This window comes from Prunus dulcis, chromosome 2 (genome assembly GCF_902201215.1).
Source record: "Prunus dulcis chromosome 2, ALMONDv2, whole genome shotgun sequence".
Lineage (NCBI taxonomy): Eukaryota > Viridiplantae > Streptophyta > Magnoliopsida > Rosales > Rosaceae > Prunus > Prunus dulcis.
Window position 1 is genome coordinate 6309457 of NC_047651.1, and position 22284 is coordinate 6331740.

A 22284-nucleotide genomic window follows, 5' to 3' on the forward strand; every position below is an offset into this window, starting at 1 on the left:
GATGAAACTGTTACGCAAACACTCTCAGGCTTCCTTCACTAATAGCCCAAACAAACTTAACCAATTTTACAGAAGAGCTTGGCTTGGAGAGCATGTGGCATGGGAGCTAGGCTTTCACAGGTTTAGCAATTTTGAGAGAGAGAGATGAATTTTCCTATGGAGGATGGAGGTTTAGGGCAAGCAAAGGAAGATTTGGCTGGTTTCCTTCCTAAGGGAGGAAGAAAACGAATGGAGGAGGAGATGGGGTGGCTTGAGTAGATTTTCCAGCTGCTTGACAATGCTTGGTCGAGCTCTGGAAAAAATGGGTTGGTTCTTCTGGGTAGCAGAATTCCTCCTCTTATAGCCACTCAGGGTTCTAATTTCGTCATAGTTCCCTCCCTCTTTCCATTGTTTTTCCCTACTTCGTCTTCTTTGATGAATCCTATCGGCCCAAGACATATGGGTAAGGAACCCATTTGTGGCTACAAGGTCTCGGTTTTGCTGGCCCTTCTTCATAGAGGTGGAGAGCCGCTTGCTTTTCTCTCAACCTTTCCTATGCAAGCTGCCAGGACAATGGGAGGGAAAGGAGCTACGTTTTACCCAACAAGTAAACCTCTTACTCGTGTGGATTTCCTCTGGTTTTTGAGATGGTTGCTGTTGACTCTTGGATAGGGACAAGACGTGCTTGGCCAGATATTTTGCAGAGAGTTTGGGCTGGGCTTTTCTTTTCCTAGGCTTTGAATTGGTGATATGTGATTCTGGTCAGTCTACTGGGCTTTTCGTCAAGCTGCCGGAAACAGCTTGCCAATTGCACTTTAACAGCATGTTTAGGCCTTCTAATTGTTTTAGCCTCTTCTAACAGGCTTTGCATCTTTTTTTCTAAGGTATTGGGTTATGCTCTCTCTTCTCTCATGCTAACCCATGCATTTCGGGCCGAAGAAATAGGCTTGAGTTTTGGGCCCCCCAAGTGACCCAAAACTACCACTCCCTTGGCTCGTCAATGCGTTTTATGAAAACCCGTTGCCATCCATACCACAACCCGTTCAAGCAAGCCCCGGGGGATTTTGGTGGCTTGGGCCCACCTAAGCTTGTAACACATCTTGGTGTTGGCATGGCGGTTCCGACACCCATGCTTGTGCTTGGATTTTTATCCTATCATCTATATAATACCCGTTCTGGTAGATGGTATTGTTAATTTCATATGTGATATTTGGGGCTTCACCTCTCAAAACATCATTGAACACCGGGGATTGACCTAGGACATTCAAATCGTTTTGAGATCCAGCAACTCCGAGGAAGGCGTGCCAAACCCATGTATCAAAACCAGCAACTGCTTCCAGGATGATACTTTTCTGCCCTTTTCTATTTCCGTAATCCCCTTGCCAAGCAGTTGGACAATTTTTTCACTGCCAGTGCATGCAGTCAATGCTACCAATCATGCCAGGAAATCCTCGAGACTCAGCTTTTTGGAGAAGCCATTGCAGGTCCCTGGGCGTAGGTCTGCGTAGGTAGTCTCTGGTGTACAGAGTTTCCACTGCATCACAAGATCGCAAAAATGAATAGTATTTGCCATGGCAAGACTAAACTGCTGGAAACACACTTTGCTGGAGGGGGCTAGAGCAGCCACTATTCACGTGAATAGTAGCTGCCCTAGGGCTCCCCTTGCCATGGCAAGAGACTAACTGGTGGAAATGCTCTAATATGGCATCTTCGGAATTCTGTTATCGAAATGGGGATCATCCGTATATGTTTTTTTTGACAGAAGAATGAAAAAGCTTACTAAAATCAAGGTATTCCGTTCTGATTCCGGGGTATATCTCCTCTACCTTCCGAACTCTGCTTGCTTCACCTACTTTCAGGAAATGTTTGCAACAGAAGTATTAAAAAAAAAAGAAAAAGGTAAATTGACAAAACAACTCATGTTTTTATTTCTAAATACACTACAAGAAAAAACCTTTTTCGCGACCAAATTCCCTGCGACCAATCAAATTTTGGTCGCCAAAAGAAGCTTATGGGCGACAAAATTATGCAATTTGGTCGCCAAAGGTTTCGTTAACTATAAGACTTTAGCGAACGGAATGGCGACCAACTATTATTCAAAGGCAACTGAAATTTTTTGTGGCCAGCTGACAATTTGGCGACCAAACATGTGTTTGGTCGCCATTTTTTGAAATGGTGCTCACGGGAAAATGAAAAATTAGGGGCAAGGAAAATATTTGGTCGCGAAATTTTCCTGAATGGTCTCGAAAAGAAAACTCGCGCCTAAATATTTCATGGGGTTTGCGACTAATATATTTTCGTCGCCAATAAGAGGTTTTACGAATTGAAATTTTAAAAACTACGTCGTTTTTACTGACCTTGCTGTTTGGCCACCAAACGTTTTTGTGGCTGATTCTTGAGACTTAAATTTTTTTAAAAAAAATCTCCTTTCCGAACCCTCCTCTCTCTGCCCAATTCACTTCTCTATACCTCCTCTCTGCATCGCGCACACCACCGTTACTCCGGCGTCGGCAGAACAATTGTCCACGGACAACGACTAGTCATATAGAAACTCTCTTCCCCTATGATTTCTCTTGGCATGAGTTACTTATTTCCCCCTCTCTCTGCCCCTAATTTTCTAGAATCTCCTCAGCCACTTGCTTCTTCTGCTGCCTCTCTTCAGGTATGGACACCATCTCTCTGACCCTAATTTTCTAGAATCTCTAGAATCTCCTCAGCCATTTCCCTCTTCTATTGCCTCTCTTTAGGTATGAATGCCAGTTTCTTTGAATTTTTTAGTTTTGAGTTTTGGGTTTGCCATATTTTGATCTGGCACTTACAAATGAACCCTGATTCTGTTATCTTTCTCACACACATGAGAAATTCATTGTTTGTTAAAAAATGACGGTGAGATTTCTGTTCCAGAATCAGGAAAATATGCTACTTCTCTGAATGCATGATAAAATACGGGAATTGGCCTTGCCGAAAAGAGGGAAACTCCTTGTCTTCTTAAAGTTTTGTTCTTGATACCACACATGTTGATTCTATATAGAAAGTTGATAAGTAATATGTGCTTATTCCTTCATGTCTAACCTTGAGTCTGTTGCTTGGCATTATGTTGAAAGCTGAATATATGCTACTAATTTTGACAGAAGATGTAAGGCTATGTGGTTTTATGTTGGGGCTTTACCTTGGATATTTGCCCCGTTTATGATTGCTTTCATTATGATGGTTTGGATTAATAAGCAAAAAAATAATCTTGTTTTTATACTGTTATGTTTTTATGTTTTCGATTGTGATGTTCATTGAAATTAAGGGCAGAGGTTTAGACTATTTTGAGTCTGGAGACTAATTTGGTCTCAACCTCTCCCAAAATTAAGTCTTTTGCTATGTTTTTCTTTTGTAAAATCAATTATCTAGCTGCTTCAATTTTTTTTGTACTTTTTAAATGATTATAGTGTTCTACACTTGAAAATCATATGTACATTGCTTGTTCTCTAGTGGGATCCTTTTTGTTTTCTCAATTAACTTAAATGAGAGGATTTCTTTGCTAATCAGCAATTTTAGAAGAGTATGTTCGTTAAGTAACATTCTTGGAGAAGTTTTTGGTTAATTTTGAGTCTCCAGGATTATGAGAAACTGATGGGTCTTCTTAGGGATTTGGTTAGCAGCAGGCCATGGTATTGGCATAGATTAGGAAAATTAACTGTTTTGTACTATTTTTGCTGTTTTTTTAAATTTTATGGTGTCTAACAGAGTTTGTTTTATGTTTTGCCTTAGGTTTCAGTTTGAAATACTTGCTTAAGAGGCTATATTCTGTCAAGAGGTATGGATAGCTAAAAATCTTGCTTTTTGGTTAAGAGGTATATTTGCTTCAAAATATTGTTATCATTATCCACATGAAACTGTTTGCTACTATCTATTTGTATTCTCATGGCTATGAAATTTCAGTTTGCAATGAATGGCTATATCAATCTAAAAGGTTAGTTTTGTGTAGAAATTGAATGCAAGTAAATTGTATTGTATACCTCTGTGGTGTCTCTATAGTTGACTAGTCTGTGTTGCATATCTATACTAAGGCCAGCTCCATGAACAAACTGTGTTCTGGATTGGGCCCTAATTTGGGGCCATATCTATTAAAAGTTTAATTTGAACTTATTCAGTGGTCCAAATAAATATCTAATTCAGGGACCAAATTAGTTTAACTCAAATAAAATGGAAAAACAACTGAAAGGTAGAGTAGCTCAGCAACATCATTTCTCAGTGTTCATTCCAACCTCAAATTACCTTTTTATACAACTTCAGTCCTCATTCAACATGATTTATTTTGACACATAGATTGAGGATTTACTGGTTCAAACTTGAAAGTATCTATGCATATTGTATCCCCATTATAAAAATATTTTTTTATGTAGCAATGTTTTAATTCTAATTAAGTCTGTTGTTGTTCAAGAGAGTTTTTTTGATGTTGATCCTATGAGCATGTGTTAATTTGCTTGGCTGAGTATGATGGAGGAGATAAAATAAGAGTTCTCCTGTGTTGTGATGAATTTCATATGGAATGCATTGACAAATGGCTAAAAGAAAAGCAAGGGTACATTCATTACTTCTGTGATACTTATCCTAGTTTACCAAGTGCTTGCTTTTGATGAATTATATTCCTATATATGACGATATCTTATATTCTCCATATGCTAGAGTCTTCAGATTAGCTGACATGAATTAATTTTCCAATTTCATTGCCTGATTTTTTTTTCTTCCAGCTATTTGCATTAGACTTGAAATTTCCCTAAGAAACTCCTTGATCAGCCTGTGTCAATAATTCTTTCATTGATTATATATTGTTCTCTCATTTTTCTGAAGTTAACTTGATTGAGTTGTCATGCACTGCCTGAAATTTTGGATACCATGTGAGTTTTAAGTTGCAAATGAAATTGAGACGAAAAACAATGAACTCTATTTTTATAAGAAAATTAGTCTGCTTTGAGTTTAAGTTTGTTTTTTCTTGATACATAAGTAGGAGATTTTAAATTGGGCTTGTTTGTGCTTTTGTGCATCTGCATATATAGCAATAAAAGGAAAGTGATGGTTCCAATAGAGCAGATCAAAGATGTACCACATTAATACCAATTTGTCTTTTGTGTTACTCTGTATATACATATTTGACATTGCTTTATTTTGTTTCTTTTGTAGAGGCAGATGACGAATGAGTTTGAGAAGCCGAAGCAACAATTGGTAGAGTATGAATTCATGTCACGGTACATATCCCACAAGCTTGGTCTCTAGTCTTCATGTGGAGAAAATGAATGCATGACTTGGGGTTACAAAGGGAAAGAAAATTCGGAGCCTGGTCTCTAGTTTTTTTTAATTTTTTGGTGAACCTGGACTCTAGTCTTTGAGTGTTCTTCATTCATTTATGCTTTTAGTTTTTGGATATAGGGTATGAAATTTATGTGTACTTAAATGACTAGTATGCTTGTGTGCCTCAGAATGTTTACAACTTTATTTATATCATTTTCAATTGATTTTGCTTCCCTAAATTTGTTGTTTTCTGAAATTACAATATGTTTATTTATTGTTTTTGAGAAACTCTCCGTTCTTTTTAATTGACAAAAAAATAAAATAAAAAAACACATTTTAGCTACGAAAGAAATAGCTTCAGCGACGAAATCTCTTAGACCTATTGGCAACAAACATTACATTTGGTCGCCCAATCCCTTTTAAGTACGCGCCAATTTTTGGTCTTTTGGTGGGAGGCTAACTTCATAGGCGACCAACTGAAGTCTAGTAGGCGACGAAACTATTTGGTCGCTTAAATAATTTGGCGACGAAAATTAGCTTTGGTCGCATGGTACTTTTAGCCACGAGGCTAAAGCGATGACCTTAGCGACGAAATAATTTGGTCGCCAAATTGTTTTGGCGACGAAATTTGACCTTTTAGAGACGAAAAGTGGTGGTCGCTAAAAGGGTTTTTCCTCGTAGTGTGATTAAACATATCATATTACCTCCCAAGTACAACTGGTAAGCTCCAATTAAAGTCCAAAGCTCCCGTTCAAACCTAATGGTCTGTGCTCGTGCTGTATTGAAGAGTATCAAACACATTTGGGGTAAAGTAAAAGCATCAACCTGAAGTATAATTACTGCAGCAGGCATTTGTGGGATGATTAATGTGACTTCTTCAGTAGAAAGAAAAGTATTACGCAACAGAAGGTGATGGGTGCAGCTATGGAGCACCTAACCAACATTACAAAAGAACTCCAAAGTGCCACTCTTGAGATTAAGGAATCAACTAAGGAGTTGCATTCATCTTTGAACGTTTCATAAATGATTAATCATCTTTGAATGCCATTATTAAATAATTAAAAATGCTTTCATAATCCATCACCATTTTCTCACATGTATGAAAAATTATTGTCTGACAAATTCATTTGCAAATGGATGTTGTACGTTCATATAGTTAGAGGACTTGACTTGCCTCATTGTTGTGAGTTACTCTGAAAACGAAAAGCTTTTGGAAAACAATGATTGGGATGTACCTCTTAACAACCTTGTACATGGAATTTACCATGAAAAAGGACAAGAAAATCATGTTGGAGTTGGGCCACAAGTTTTGGGAATGTTTAGTTGTTTTAGAAGTTTCGTCGGTTTCTTATTGCTCGCTCGCTCGCCATCGCAAAAGCTTCAAGCGTGCCATTCCTCGATGTAACCACCAAAATATAAATGAACAAGACCTTTGTTCTGTGGCAGAAGAAGATGGATAAAATGATTTTAATATATCATAAATTTTCATGACGTCTACTAGCTACCATTTGAAGTACATCCTTATAGGTAGTAATCAAATTGTAGCAATTTTTGTTACCATTTGGGGAGGAAGGAGTATATACAATATATTAACCACTTAAGAATCTCTTGCATAAGTCGTGGGATCATGAGATGCTTTGGAAACAAAGTATAGCTAAAATAATTTGAAGCATAGATCACATGTAAGTTGTCAATGATCAAACATATCATATGACCTCCCAAGTCCAAGTGGTAAGCTCCGATTAAAGTCCTAAGCTCCGATTCAAACCAATGGCTGGCATTCATACTATATTGGAGGGTATCAAACACATTTGGGGTAGAGTAAAAGCAAGAACCAACAGTATAATTATTGCAGTAGACATTTGTTGGACGATTAGTATGATTTGTTCAGTAGGAAGAAAAATACTGAGCAACAGAAGGTGATTGGTGCGACTGTGGAGCACTTAACCAACATTATAAAAGAACTACGAAGTTCCACTCTTGATATTAAGGAATTAACTAAGGAGCTGCAGATGAAAGTGGAGGCCATTCAAGCTCCCTATCGGCCTCCATGGCTGGATGCCGGGTAAAATTTTAGGACATGAGTAAGCATCTTTGAATGTCATTATTAAAGAATTAAACATTGATTTCATAAATCTTTTTTTATAATTCATCACCATTTTTTAACATTTATGGAAACTGATTATCTAACTAATTCTTTTGCAAATGAATCTAGCATGGTCATATGGTTAAGTGACTTGAATTACCGCATTGCTTTGAACTACTCCGAAACTCGAAGGCTTTTGGAAAACAATGAATAGGATGTAATTTTTAACGAATACCGGGTAAATTGAGTAGCATATTACAAGATTAAAGCAAATCATGTTGGTGTTGGGCTACAAGTTTCGAGAATATTTAGTCGTACTACAAGTCTTGCTGGTTTCTCATCCCTTGCTTACCATCACATAAGCCTCAAGGGTCCTCCCTTTCTCAATGCAACTACAAATGACGACCTATGTTTTAAGCCGGATGAATATGGATCAAATGTATTTAATATATGAGAAATTTGCGTGGCGTTTACTAGCGACCATTAGAAGTACATCCATATAGCTAATAAGCAAATGATGGGAAGTTTCGTTACTATTTGTGCAAGTAATGAGTATATACTAATATGTCAGCCACTTAAATTTCTCGTGCATAAGTCGTGGGTTCAGGGGATGCTTCGGAAACAAGGTATTGCTAAGAAAAATTTGAAGCTAAAGTCATATGTCAGTTGTGCATGATTATACATATCATATTATCTTGTGTTGTAAGATTTAAGCCGTTATTGTGCATTGGTTGTAGGGCTGTATTTCTTTGAGTTTTATATTCCATTAGACAAGTTTTTGCTTTGTCTGTGGTCACTTGACATATGGTGAGAAAGAGGGGGGCGAGTTAAGGAGAAATTTGGATGGGTTAAAAATATTTAAGAGCACTCAGTTTCCAAAGATTTGCAAAGCAACTCATAATTTTTATTTATTTGTAACTCATTGCTATTTTTTAACCTTTATTGAAATTGATTATCAAACTAATTCCTTTGCAAATGGATCTAGTATTGTCATATGGTTAAGGGACTTGAATCACCGCATTGCTTTGAGCTACTCCGAAACCAGAAAGCTTTTGGAAAACAATTAATAGGATGCACTTCTTAATAAATACTTTTTAAATTGAATTTAACATTTCATGTTTGTTTAGTCGTCCTACAAGTTTCACTAGTTTCTCATCACTTGCTTCCCATCACATAAGCTTCAGGGCTTCTCCTTTTCTCGATGCAACCACTGAAATGTAAATGAAGACTACCTTTCTTCTGAGTTGGATGAAGATGGATCAAATGTTTTAATATATTATAAATTTATATGGCGTCTACTAGCAACCATTTGAAGTACATCCTTATAGTTAATAAGAAAATGGTGGAAATTTTCATTACTATTTCGGCGAGGAAGGAGTATATACGATATGTTAGACACTTAAGATTCTATTGCATAAGTTGTTGGATCATGAAATTCCTTGATTTATGAACATATTTTTGAGCCATTACTCACATAATGGCGACAGTGGTCTATGACTGTGTTTCCCTTAAAAAATAAACAATTTCCTAAAGTAGGCTTTGTGGAGAATGTGAGCTACGAGCATGCCACTATTAGCAATTAAACTAATTCTAATAGACGGAAAATATAAATAAAATAGGTAAACTAACTTTAATCAAACGATTGTGAACTGAATGGTAAACAATTCAATTGAGGTTATTTTCTATGCCTTAAGACAAATGAGGACTTCATAATTTCTCTAATACAAAAGGTAAAGGACAATAAAAGTAAATAAAACAGTAAACAATGAAATAGCAGATGAACAGATCGATCAGAACTAAGGATTGCCACCACTTTGTATCAATTCTGATTCAATACAAATCAAAGGAATTAATTGGCAATTGAGTGTAGGATCAGAACTGGGCTGTTAGTGGATCAGAAAGATCAAAATAGTGCAAAAGTAACCAAAATGGCCTTCAACTGAAGGAGTCAGTTGGCAATCGATACGAAGGAGGCTTGGCAAAGCAAAATAGTAGATAGAAAAATATCTTTAATTGAAAGTGTTGGCTTTAGTGTAGAGTTTGTTGTTGAAAAGTTGTGTGTCCTCCTAGAGCTTGTAGAGATCTTCTTTATATATAGATTTTGTAACCCTAATCTCCATAGGAAATTTTTTCCTATTAAGTCGTGAATCAAATCAACCAATCCGATTATTAAATGGCCTTTCACTCTAAATATCCTTCATGATTTAGGCAATTTGTTATATGTCAATAATTCCTTGATTATTTACCATAAATTGGTAAATAAATTAACTAGTCTTAAACTTCGGGTCATAAACTGGCCCAATGCTAAATTTGTTAGCCGTGTAAATCGAGGCCCATACAGACTAGACTTGATTGGTTAGGTGTCATCGATCTGAAGATTGACCTAGATAGGTCTTTCCTTATGCAACCATGTTTGGGCTTTGGTGGTATTCTGCCAAAGCATAGCCCAATTTCTTAATGGGTTTGGCAAAGATGGCTGCCTCTGCCATCTACTAAAATGGTGTCGTTCGTATCTAATCACGATTAAGGAGTGATTGGATGCTTATTCCTTTGGCTTGGCCCTTTTACCATTATAGTAGCAAAAGAAAACTTGCAGGGATAAAAAGATAGTGGCTCTTAAGTTGTGACAATTCGGTGTGGCAACGTTTTAAGAGTGGAGGAAGGCGATTCTCCGTTATTTATGTTGTCAATAATGGTGCAGAGGTCCAACAATGTAGATGTGGAGCTACCACGTCAGTTGGCGTCAAAACTTTGTGCCTAGAATTGGTATCTGTGACACTCAAAAGTTCATATTTATTTACATTGACACCCCTTGAGATTTTTAGTATTTTTACAAAACTTGTTGAGGTACTGCAAAATGACAAAATTAACCTCAAATTATTAGATTGCATATGCACCTTCAAGGTCTAATATTTGAGATTAATTTCGTCATTTAAAGAATTTTTCTTGATGACATCATCAATTTGGGGACAAAAAATTAATGAATGAAATTTTGTAGTGCATAGATTTTGTGAAAACACAAAAAAAGTTGGAAGGTGGATGATCATTTCTAGTTGCTCTCTCACTTACATGAGGAGAGTATCGCTAAGGTTTCCTTGGCCGCGGTGGTCGACCTAGCATTTTCTCTGTTAATTCTTCCAGTTTTATGTTTGGTTTATTATTGTCTTTCTATTTGTGTTGTCTAATTCTTCTTGGAATATGATTGAAGTATTTATGTTGTGATGGATTCGAATTATCTCCCCCTGCATTCTAGGAAGGCTTTCCTTGGGTCGGCTGATATTTGGTCATTTTTCTACTACACGTTTTGAAACAGCTAAACGGATGAAGATCAACATCTCTGTTAGGTTTTCTCCTTCTGTTTATGAGGGTCTCTTTGATTTCTCTTAGATCTAGTCTAGATCTTTTTGTGTTTCATGTGGATTTTCACTAGGGTTCCTCCGTATTCGTGAGGCTTTTGTTGGTTGTCAACGTTGGCCTTGTGGGGGTGTGTTGTTGTTTCTCTATGTTTGGATCTACGTGTGTGGGAGGACTGATGGTGTTGGATGGAGTTCCACCATTTGTGTTAGAGATGGTGGCTTTTGACACAGAGGTGCAGCCAATGGAAACTAGGGTACTCTCTATTGGCTTTGCTAACATGGTGAAGGAGACCATCGTAAAGGGGTCTCTCTAGTCTTCCTAATGTGTTTGCAGGAACGTTTGTGGGCTTAGGCATCCGATAAATGTTCCTACTCTAATGATATTTTGTTGGAAGTTCGTCATGCTAAGGGGCCAATCTTGATCCTCTCTGCCTTGTCGGTTAGGGATCTGAATTAAGAAACAAGGAGATGGTATTTAGTACTTTTGATGACTATGTTTTGACTCTCACGACATGTTCTACATTGTACAAAGAACTATGCTTGCATAGGAGGTCTTCTATGATAGTAATACGTTGTGGTAGGATGTTCTTTGTTAGGCTAGTAGTTGTGCATTGTTTTGTCTGGTTTGGTGGAGATGGCGTTTGGTGCTTCTACTAGTTCTGTTTCAAACGCTCACTACATGTTGTTCTACACTGTACAAAGAACTATGCATGCATAGGAGGTCTCATTTGTTCTGCACTGTACAAAGAACTATGCTTGCATAGGAGGTCTTATTTGACAGTATTACGTTGTGGTGGGATGTTCTTTGTTGGGCTTGTAAATGTGCTTTGTTTTGTTTGGTTTGGTGAAGTTGGTGTTTGGTGCTTCTGCTAGTTCTATTTCAGATGCTCACGACACGTTTGTTCGGCACTATACAAAGAACTATGCGAGCATAGGAGGTTTTCTTTGATAGTACGTTGTGGTGGGATATTATTTGTTGGGCATGTTGTTGTACTCTGTCATATTTCTTTTGGTGTTTGTATCGTTATGACTCTTTTGTAGTCCAATACATGTGTGACACTCTTTTCCCTACTCTAAAATTTTGTCCAATATGATTTTCCCCATAAAGATTTTAATGAGACTGCATTCCTACATGTAGGTTCCTTTATAATGATTTCTAATGATTCTATGATATTCCCCTTTCCCTTTAAAAAAAAAAAAAAAAAAAACGCTGGAAGGTGGCAATATCATAGTACTGAACAAAACGATGTCGTAGGAGTGTGCCTTTCCTTGCACCTTCCTAGTTCCCTACCTCAACCGCATTGCAATATCTGCATTACAATTAGAGATATTTAGTCATATACTCATTTTAGTTTATATAAACAATACACCATTTAATTTATATAAACAAACTTAAAAAAAAAAACTCAAAAAATGATGGTTGACCTTATTGAATTTAATTTTAATTTAATTTTAATTATTAAATTAATTTGATGCATTATTAAGTGTTTTGGACTTTTTTATGAGGTTTTGGGGTTGGACTTGTTTTAATAAATCAATGAACATTTTGTAATTTAAAAGAACTTAAAAGTCTTTTTGTTATGTTGTAAATGGGTTTTGGGTGTGTTTTTAAAACTTATTTTATATAAGGTTTTATTTATTTATTTTATAATTTGGACTCCTATATTGGGTATAATAGTGAATCTCCCTTAAAATTGCCCACCTATCTACATTTTCAAACCCTTTGTTTGAGTCTTTGACCAAAACGAAACAAAAAAAAAAAACAAAAAAACAAAAAAACAAAAAAACAAAAAATATATATATATATATATATATATATATATTTCGAACCCGACACACCGACACACCACATAACCCCATTCCCATATTAATAATGTTCACGCCATCTGCACATGCATATCTCTATATCCATTGGTATAATAATTCATACCTCAATAATCTTATAAATAAACCCCCAAATACCCTATTCATACACACACTTCCATACACCCACTCAACCCCACACACATAGAGCCTCCCAAAAACATCACTCAAAATGCCAAAACTACCCTTCTCTCTCTTCCTTCTCCTTTCTCTTCTCTACAACTTTTCACTGCTTTTGCCAACCTCTGCATCCTCTTCCTCCTCGACCTCTTCCCCTTGCAAGTCCACCCTCTACCCGAAACTATGTCGTTCGATCCTATCCACCATCCGATCCTCCCCCTCCGATCCCTACAACTACGGCAAGTTCTCCATCAAACAATGCCTAAAGCAAGCACGCAAGACATCCAAAGCCATCGACCATTTCCTTCACAAGACCAAAAACAAGTCGGTCCTCGTAAATCACAGTGAGCGGAACGCGCTGGAGGACTGCTTCGAGTTCTCAGAGCTCAACGTGGAGTTCTTGGAGGCGATCTCAACGGAGCTGAAGTCTGCCGAGTCGCTGAACGAGGCGCTGGTGGACAAAGTGCAGACGCTGCTGAGCGGCATTGTGACCAACCAGCAGACTTGCTACGACGGGCTCGTGGCGTCGAAGAGCACAATTTTGGGAAACGACACGTCGTTGGCTACGGCGTTTACAAATGCTACGCAGTTGTATAGCGTGTCGCTTGGTTTGGTCACGCATGCATTGGCTCGTAATCTCAAGAAGCATAAGAAAAACAAGGGCTCTGATCATGGTGGAATCAAAGCACACAAAATTCGGGAGCCACTTGAAACCTTCATTAAGGTACGTATGAGTTTTAAATTTTAGTTTACTAATAAATCTGACATTTAATTATCTAATTGTGGTTTTAAATTATTAAATAATTGGGCAAATTTTGTACCATATCTGATAGCAGAGGCTACTTGCCTAGATTTGTCTAGATTGAATTTTAAAACAATGCATGGAATATATCTATAAACAAGTAGAGTTATTTTAAGCTACTGTGTATGACAAAAAAATGTTTTACGTGAGCACGTGTTTAGAAGCTAGTAAAAAAATATAAGTACAGTAGTTAAGTAATTTATAAAAGGAGAATGGCACATCCCGGCCCAACAAAGAATTAAGCAAGCGTTTTATATGATATTGTTCGCATTTAGCTAGGTGGACTGTTTAAATATGTAGTGTGGAGATCTGGGAAAATAAAAAGGAGAACTATTAAATGAAAAATGATTTTTAGGTTAAAATTGAGTAAAATTACTTTAATAGTTTATTATTGTGTGATAGGATATGAATCGTATTTTAGATTTTTTGGCTGTTAGGTTCTATTTAAATTCTCTTTTTTAATAGCTTTTATCTAAAAATATTAGGTTTTGCACATAGATTAGTTTTTAATGTTTAATTAAGCATTAAAATGAAAAAAATTACCCATTAATGTAGTGGTTTGGAATATTTACTTTTTCAGGCAATGTCTTGGGTTCAAGTCCTAGCATCTGTGTAGTATGTGTGAGTTTAATATATTATCACTTCTCTTAATAGGAAAGATCAATAAAAAAAAAAAATTTAAAAATGAAAAAACATCCCTCAACAGTTAACCAATGCCTGAGTTTCAAACAGATTTTGTAAAATATATTGGAGTTATATTTTTTATATTTATAATTTAATTTATAGAGGAAGATGATATATTGCATTCATAATTCACGCTTAAATATTGTTAATAAACACACAAGATTAATAAAAATACGTATATAGTTAAGTTGAATTGTTTACTCAACTGGGTTTTTCGTGTGATCGAAGCAGATCTGGAGTAATGATAAATGAGTCAACGACTTAATATAAGAGGGCTTGGTCAATTATTGACTTCACATGATTTCTGCATACTGCCAGGCATTTGGACCGCCGATGAGCCTCCCTCACCAAATACACCACGCCACCTCCCCATCTTGTTTTCTTGTCAACCCACCACCCATTTCATTCATTGAGGCTTTAATTATTCAAACAATTATAGCCAATCTTAGACCAAAAGTATTCCTAACATGTTAATCAAACCAATAATTATCTTCTTCTTTTTTAATTTTTTAATTATCACAATCGGTTCTAAAGCCTAATTAGGTTTAAGTATTTCTTCTAAAATACAAACTCTATATTAATTTAATTTATGCCGAGGCCAACTGATAAATAATTCAAATCTTTCTTTTTGGAATATTTATAATATATATTTTGGAATGTGGGTCCACCAATACAATGAGTCTGGTATCATAGGCAAACTGAATTACTCATGATTAACTTTTTAAAAAAACTAATTCATAGGGCGTTTCACTCCTCAAATATTTGTATTTGTATTTGTTTTCTTTCTAGGATTCTCTTTAATTAATTATTTAGAAAATTTTATATTTATTTTGTTATTATTATTCTTTTTTTACTTAAAGCTTGTTTGGGAGAATCACTTTTGGGGGCTTCTCTTTATAATCACTTAAAACCACTTTAAGTGATTATATGGAGAAGTAATTCTCTACATTACTGCTTTTTGACCTATACAGAATCACTCCCAAACACCCTTAATTTTATTCTAATGTCATTTAATAACTGGGGTTGTCCAGCACGTGAACACGTTTAATAAACCTAAATCTTCGTCAATACGTCAAATAATGGTTGAATTCATGTAACACTTTGAGATAAATATATTGCAGGCTCTACGGAAAAATCCTGTCAAAAAATCCACTGCTTCACAAAGAGGGGAACGAATTCTTGAGCAAATGGAGAGCAGTGGCATTCTAGTAAATGACACCGTGATTGTGGGCTCTTATGGCACGGACAACTTCACATCCATTGGAGAAGCCATTGCTTTTGCTCCGAATAATTCGAAGGCTGAAGATGGATATTTTGTGATATATATTAGAGAAGGATGCTATGAGGAGTATCTTGTGGTTCCCAAACACAAGACCAACGTAATGCTGCTTGGCGATGGCATTAACAAGACTGTCATTACTGGAAACCATAGCTTTGTTGATGGCTGGACTACCTTCAATTCTTCCACCTTTGGTAAGTATATCACTTTTCTTGTGCTAGTACTCTTCCCTTTTCAAAGTTAAGTTCAAAAACTTGTACCGGACTGTTGATGTTACGTGGCAGTGTTGAGTGACTAAAACGTTAGATACTGATTTTTATTTTTTAAGTTCTTAGATATATGTCATCCTTTAATTGGACTATTTTGCCACTTAACATTGCAACGTGCGCCTCACAATTTTTTCTCATCCGAGTGGTTTCCGCTTCTGTTTGAGATGTGAGTAGATTTATAGTCAAACTGCATATATATTAAAGAAAATGCTACAGGATCCATGTAGCATTGCTCCAAAGTAAACGTATAAAAAAATTGAAAATTCTGAACACCTTAAAATTGAAGTATATGTTTGACTTGATCATGCTTATTCTAAAAACTCAATTCTGTCCTGTTACAGCTGTTTCTGCAGAACGATTTATAGCCATAGACATTACATTCAGGAACACAGCTGGTCCTCAGAAGCACCAAGCAGTAGCTGTGAGAAACAATGCTGACCTCTCCACATTTTACAGATGCAGTTTTGAAGGCTATCAGGACACACTATATGTACATTCCCTAAGGCAATTCTATAAAGAATGTGATATATATGGAACTGTAGATTTCATTTTTGGGGATGCTACTGCTGTCTTCCAGAGCTGCAACTTATACGCTCGAAAGCCGATGGCTAACCAGAAAAATGCCTTCACGGCGCAAGGACGATCTGATCCGAATCAGAACACCGGAATCTCCATCCACAACTGCACAATTGAAGCTGCACCAGACTTGGCATTGGACCTCAACTCCACTTTAAATTATCTGGGAAGACCTTGGAAGTTGTATTCTAGGACTGTTATCATGCAGTCTTATATTGGCCCTCTCATCAGTTCAGTTGGATGGTTGGAATGGAATGGGACAGTTGGCTTGGACACCCTGTACTATGGTGAGTTTCAGAACCACGGGCCCGGCGCGAATACGAGCAAGAGAGTACAATGGCCTGGTTATAATCTCATGAATGCTTCACAAGCTGTGAATTTTACTGTCCTTAATTTCACTCTTGGTGATACTTGGTTGCCTGACACAGATATACCCTTTTATGGAGGGTTACTCAAATAGAGAACTGAAACTTCCAAGTGATATAAATCTTTGTATTGATTGTATTTATTGCTCAAACTTTAGTTTCCATCAAAGCCAAAAAGTTGTGTTAAAAATTTGCTGTGCAAGAACAATCGGAAAGTATAAGAAGGGACACAAAACAATCATGATCAAAAAGGAGAAACAGAAAATATATTGAAAAAAGAAAAAGAGAGACAATTTTTCCCATGAAACAATCAAATATATTGGTCAGAGGTTGGATTTATAGGTAACACTCGCATCAGAGATCCACTTGTTTCCTTGGAGAAGTGAGTGCACTGTAAATTTTCCTGCTGTTTTACTGTTGATGGTTCTCAATCCCTTCCATTTAACTCTATTCCTTGTGGAAGAACCGGGCCCGAAATTTTGAAACTCGGAGTAAAATATGGTGTCGGGTGCTGTATTGCCTACCCATGGCAGCCATCCACTTGGATTAATCAAGCTTCCCATGAATGTCTGCATGTACACAGTTGTTGAGTAATTCTTCCAGGGCCTACCGAGATAAGTTTGGACAGACGACAAGTCGCCATAAGGCGAAATGGAGCAATTCTGAATTGAAATTCCTGTGTTCTGATTGGGATCAATCTTCCCTTGAGCAGTGATGGTGTTCTGTTGGCCAGCCATGGGTCTCTTAGGCATTATGTTACAGTTTTGGAGCACCACTGCTGAATTCCCAAATATGAAATCAACTGTTCCATAAATGTTGCATTCCCGGTAGAACTGGCGATTGGAATGAGCATAGAGAGTGTCCTGGAATGCATCAATGTGACACCGGTAGAAGACGGATTGGTCAGCGGTCGACATCAAGGCCACTGCCTGGTGCTTAGCTGCTCCTGCAGTGTTACGAAACCCGATGTCCCGAGCAATGAAGCCCTTCCCAAAAACGGCTGCACCAAAAAAAAAAAATTAAAAAAAATTAAAAAAATTGTTCCTGTTAGAATATACTGGTGACATTGCTTAGCACATCGCTCACATGAGTACAAAAATTAAAGAGAGGTCGTTAGTAAATATAGTACAAATAGTTTATGTTAGCGTAAAAATTGTTAGCATATGAGAATTTACCAAATGTGGCGCTAGAAAATGTGGGAGTTCCATCGATAACGTTGCGGCCAGCAGATACGATGGTTGCAGTGGATCCATCGCCGACTACCAAGACATTCCACTTGGTTTTCTCAACTCTCACATTCTCAAAATAAACCCCCTTCTTGACGTAGATGACTGTTCTCTTCTTGCTTTTATCAGGGACAGCCTTGAGTGCAGCATGAATTGTTTTGTATTTTCCACTGCCGTCGCTCGCCACCACAATGTCTGCCTTCTTCCTCAAATCCGAACTCTCAAGTAGCTTCCGGTCCCTCGGGTGCAGCCACTCTGGCACACCCTCGCTATAGCTGGCTGTAGCTGTAGTTGCAGGGTGTGTCAATAATCGCCTTAGCTTCACAGAGCTAACGACTTTCGAAATCCAAGAGACTATAGCAAGGCTATTGCTAGTTAACTCAGTAGAGTTCTTCAAGTAACTGACAATTTTATCCTTGAGTTCTGCTTTTGCATCATCAAAACCATCGATGCAAGTTTGCTGATAAGTGCCTGAAGAACTCAGCCAAGTTTTAAGATCATCAAACACATCAAACAACGACTTGTCATCCGATAACGAGTCGTTGAGATGATCCAAAGCCAGGCTCAAAAGCTCTTGACAATTTTCCAAAGCTGCCTTAGACAATGTGTCGTTGGAAGTCCCATTCAAAATCCCATCACCCGAAAAACGACTTGCGGCTTTCGACAACTCGTTGATCGCCACTCGAATCGCCAACTTGAACAGATCCTCAGGCTTCGCATTGGTGGAGTTAACCAGAGCGCCAAGACTACTATAACATGAGTCTTGGTACAAGGTCACATCACAAACAGCCTTCACAGAAGTAGAGAGGCTTGAGCCTTGTTTGCCACCAGAGTTATTCTTATGAATGGTGGTTCCAACCACGGCAGCAACCACCACACACACAAGAACTATGGAGGACAGGCTTATGATGACGACTCTCCTCCGCGTCTTCCGCCGAGCGTCGAGCCGGGATTGCTCCAGCTCATTCACTTTGCCATAGGCTTTGAAGGAAGACATGATGCCAAATTTCTCTTTGTTTTGTTTTTCTATGTGTTTGTAGATTGCATGAGAGATGGTGGGTTGGGTGTGCTTATATATATTGAGGGTTTGAATAACATAACGCGGCACTACGTGCTTTGCACTACACTATTTTTGTTAACATTTTCAACTGATGGAGTGCTTCACATGTTATTGGAGGCTTTAAATCGTGGGTTCATATATGGCTGGTAAAGTGTTTTTGGTGCGGTCATTTTCTCTCCCTACAGCACCAAACCAATATTATATAAACAAATAGAATAAATTTAAAATAAAATAAATAGAATAAATTTCAAATAAAACAAAACAAAATAAAAATTAATCGGCTAGCTGGTCATGAATTTCAGCATTTGAGTACTTGTGCACATTCCAAGACATATTAGATGGGTTCAGAAAAAAACTATTGACAATTTTCTTGAAAACTCTGGAAACTTTAAATAGGCTTTTAGCATGAAATATTATACAATTACTCATATATAGTTTATTTGGAGGTAAAAATTTAAATTTGCTAATTGTTATTTTTTAATTAGTTTTAATATCTAAAATAAATTAGAAAATGACAAGTGGCTAGTTTTGAATTTTTCCCTCCAAGTAAGGTCTATATGGATAATTATATAATATGTCATGCTAAAATGCCCAAACTTAAAGTACCACCTAAAATTAAAAAAATTCTTGGTTATTTTTTCAACGGAGATTAAATAAATACTAGCGACCATGTTGCTCAATATTCCAATGTTTCCAATGTTTCTAATGTTTATCCTTTTTGTAATTTATATCCTGAAATTATATATCATCTTTTTACTCATTGTACTTATAGTAATACTATTTAGACACACAAAATTGACCACATTAACTAACCGTCTTATGTGGCCATTGATGTGGTCATGTCATGTCAATTAATGAATATTAATATGTGAATTCTATTTTTATTTATTTTATGTTTAATAATCATTAAAAAAAATGAAAGAATAATGTTACTCTTACCACATTTGTATACCACATCTTTATACCATCTTATGTGTAGGAATGGCAATGGGTCGGGTAGGGGCCGGGTATGACAATACCATCCCAATTCCCGCTCTTCATCCCCGCCCCCATCTCGAATCCATTCCCGTTTATTAGGTCTCGGGGAATCCCTGTCCCCGTCCCCGTCGGGGGACTATCCCCCATACCCGTCCCGAATCCCCGATTTTTTTGCATAAAAAAATATTTATCATACATTTTAACATTAAGTTTCATATTAATTTATCATTCAACACATCCAAATTAACTATAAAGTTCAACTCAACTATTTAAAATCACATCAATATGAAATTTCATAGAAAATTAGGAAGAATTAGGAGAGGGAAGTTAACTTAGGGTTAAACATAAATATTATAATTATTTATTTATTTATTTAAATATAAACATATATATTTTTGGGCCGGGTTCGGGGATGGGGACGCCAATACCATCCCCTCCCCATACTCCTCGGGGATTTTTCAAGTTCGGGGATCCTCGTACCCGATACCCATTTAGACCCGAAATCTCCCCTAGTTAGGGTCAGGGACCTGACGGGGACCCGCCCCTACGGGAATTTTTGCCATCCCTACTTATGTGGCAGCTGAGATGGACATCCACATCAATTAAAATTATTTAATATTTTCTTTTCTTTTATGATTTATTCTAATATTTGTTTTTCTAATTGTCTTAATTAAAATACACTTCATTGATTTAATTGATGTGTCATATAATAAGGACTTACCACATCATGTGGTATAGAAATATGGGATAAAAATGTGGTAAGTGTAGCATTACTCAAAATGAAATAGAAAAGAAAAAACAAAACCCTAGAATCCTCGTCTGTAGTCTCACACTTTATCTACTCTTCATCTCCAACACTCCCTTCCTCCCTCAGATCCACTCATCCCTATCCTCCATTGTTGTTGCTGAGATTTGGAGTTTTCTCAATAAAATCTTCTACCACTTTTTATTTATTTAAACCTAGAAGCATATACGCAAAAAACATTTGTAAAAAGAAAAAAAGAAAATCAACAAATTGAGTATCGAAGTTGTTGTTTTGATTGCTCCATCAATCTGTCCAAACACTCTTTCCAATCCGAAACCTTTTCGTCTTCACTGACTACCTAGTCTCACACAATTTCTTGAAGATTCGTCACTTTTATCAAGAAGGGAAAAAAGACATGTCAAAATAAATTAATAACAAGGGATTACAAATTTACAATATTACATCTTCTCCACTGCAATGTATCCATTTTTGTTGTGTTCTTGCCAAATAAATATGAACCAGTTGTATATTGTGGAAAACAGATTGGTGTTGCATATGTGGAATTTTAATAAAGTTTTATTCGATTTTTTTTTTTTTAGTTTTTTAGTTTATTATTATTATTATTATTATTATTATATTTTTTTTTTTTTTCTGTTTTGGAATTTTTAGTGTAGTTTATTCTTTTCATAGTGCAATACCAAATGGAGGATGCGGATGGGTTGATGGAGGAAGGTAGTGCTGGAGATGAAGAGCAGAGAAAGCGTGAGATTACAAGACGCTAGGGTTTTATTTATTTATTTTCTATTTCACTTTTTGTTTTTGTTTTTAATGATAATTGAAAAGAGAAATTAATAAATAAAAATAGAATCCACGTGGAAAAATTCATTAATTGATATAGCATGACCACATCAGTTGCCATATAAAATATGGTTAGCTAATGTGGTCAATTTTGTGTGTCTAAATAGCATTACTTTCATACTTATTCTAAGTAGGGGTCGTTCTCATTCAAGCGAGGAGAGCCAAAACTATTGACGGTTAAGGTTAGGATTTTCTCTAGTTTTCTTGATCCATTTTATGCGTTGTCTCTCTCAGTCCTCTATGATTGTCTCTTTGGGTTCTTTTTGGTGTATATTAAGGTCTTGTGGTTTTAACTCGTTTGTTCTCTGTGGGGTGGGCTGCGTTGGCTCTTTGTGTTCCTTGTCTAGTTTACTCACTCATGGGCTCTTGGTTTGGTTGCTCTCAATCCTAGGGTCTGCGATTTGGATTCGAGACCCTCCTTCCCAAGGTCTTCCTCCGATGTGGCTTGTGTGCTTTTGTTCTCAATGTACAAAGTTGGGCTTTGGTTTTTTTGTCTTTTTTTCTTCTACGGGGCTGTCTGATCTAGATGAGGAAGTGGCTCTCGATGATATCGACCGCTCGTTTGGGAGTGCCTGTGCTTACAAATCGAGACAAAGGTAGAATGGTGACTGCTAGTTGGGTGGCCTCCGTTTAGATCTTGATTTGTGGTAGGAAACAGAAGTGTGTAGGAATTGACAATGGAGGTGAGCATATGATCAATAATGGCTTCGATTTTAATGGTTAGCGACGATTGGGTCCCTATGGCTTTGCTAACAAGG

General features: G+C 36.9%; 2 protein-coding genes and 1 long non-coding RNA gene across 4 annotated transcripts; 2 read left to right on the top strand and 1 right to left on the bottom strand.

The window, feature by feature from the left end:
- Positions 1–2406: 2406 nt before the first annotated feature.
- On the top strand, positions 2407–5498 carry LOC117619465. Its single transcript, XR_004584570.1, has 3 exons — positions 2407–2641; positions 3739–3784; positions 5152–5498. It is a non-coding gene; the product is annotated as an uncharacterized LOC117619465 (long non-coding RNA).
- Positions 5499–12694: 7196 nt separating this feature from the next.
- LOC117619106 (probable pectinesterase/pectinesterase inhibitor 25) lies at positions 12695–16792 on the top strand. Of its 2 annotated transcripts, none has more exons than XM_034348951.1 (3): positions 12695–13408; positions 15292–15643; positions 16060–16792. In XM_034348951.1, the coding sequence occupies exons 1-3, from the start codon at positions 12737–12739 to the stop codon at positions 16752–16754; spliced, it is 1719 nt and encodes a 572-aa protein (XP_034204842.1). In that variant the 5' UTR covers positions 12695–12736; the 3' UTR covers positions 16755–16792. The 2 variants fall into 2 exon arrangements, with proteins under 2 accessions (XP_034204842.1, XP_034204843.1); XM_034348952.1 differs by having other exon boundaries at positions 12695–13346; positions 15338–15643.
- A 190-nt stretch (positions 16793–16982) lies between these two features.
- On the bottom strand, positions 16983–18882 carry LOC117619609 (probable pectinesterase/pectinesterase inhibitor 46). The gene is made up of 2 exons (XM_034349601.1): positions 17835–18882; positions 16983–17659 (listed from the first exon to the last, which is right to left on the bottom strand). Exons 1-2 carry the CDS (start codon positions 18880–18882, stop codon positions 16983–16985), a joined length of 1725 nt encoding a protein of 574 aa, XP_034205492.1.
- Positions 18883–22284: the final 3402 nt, after the last annotated feature.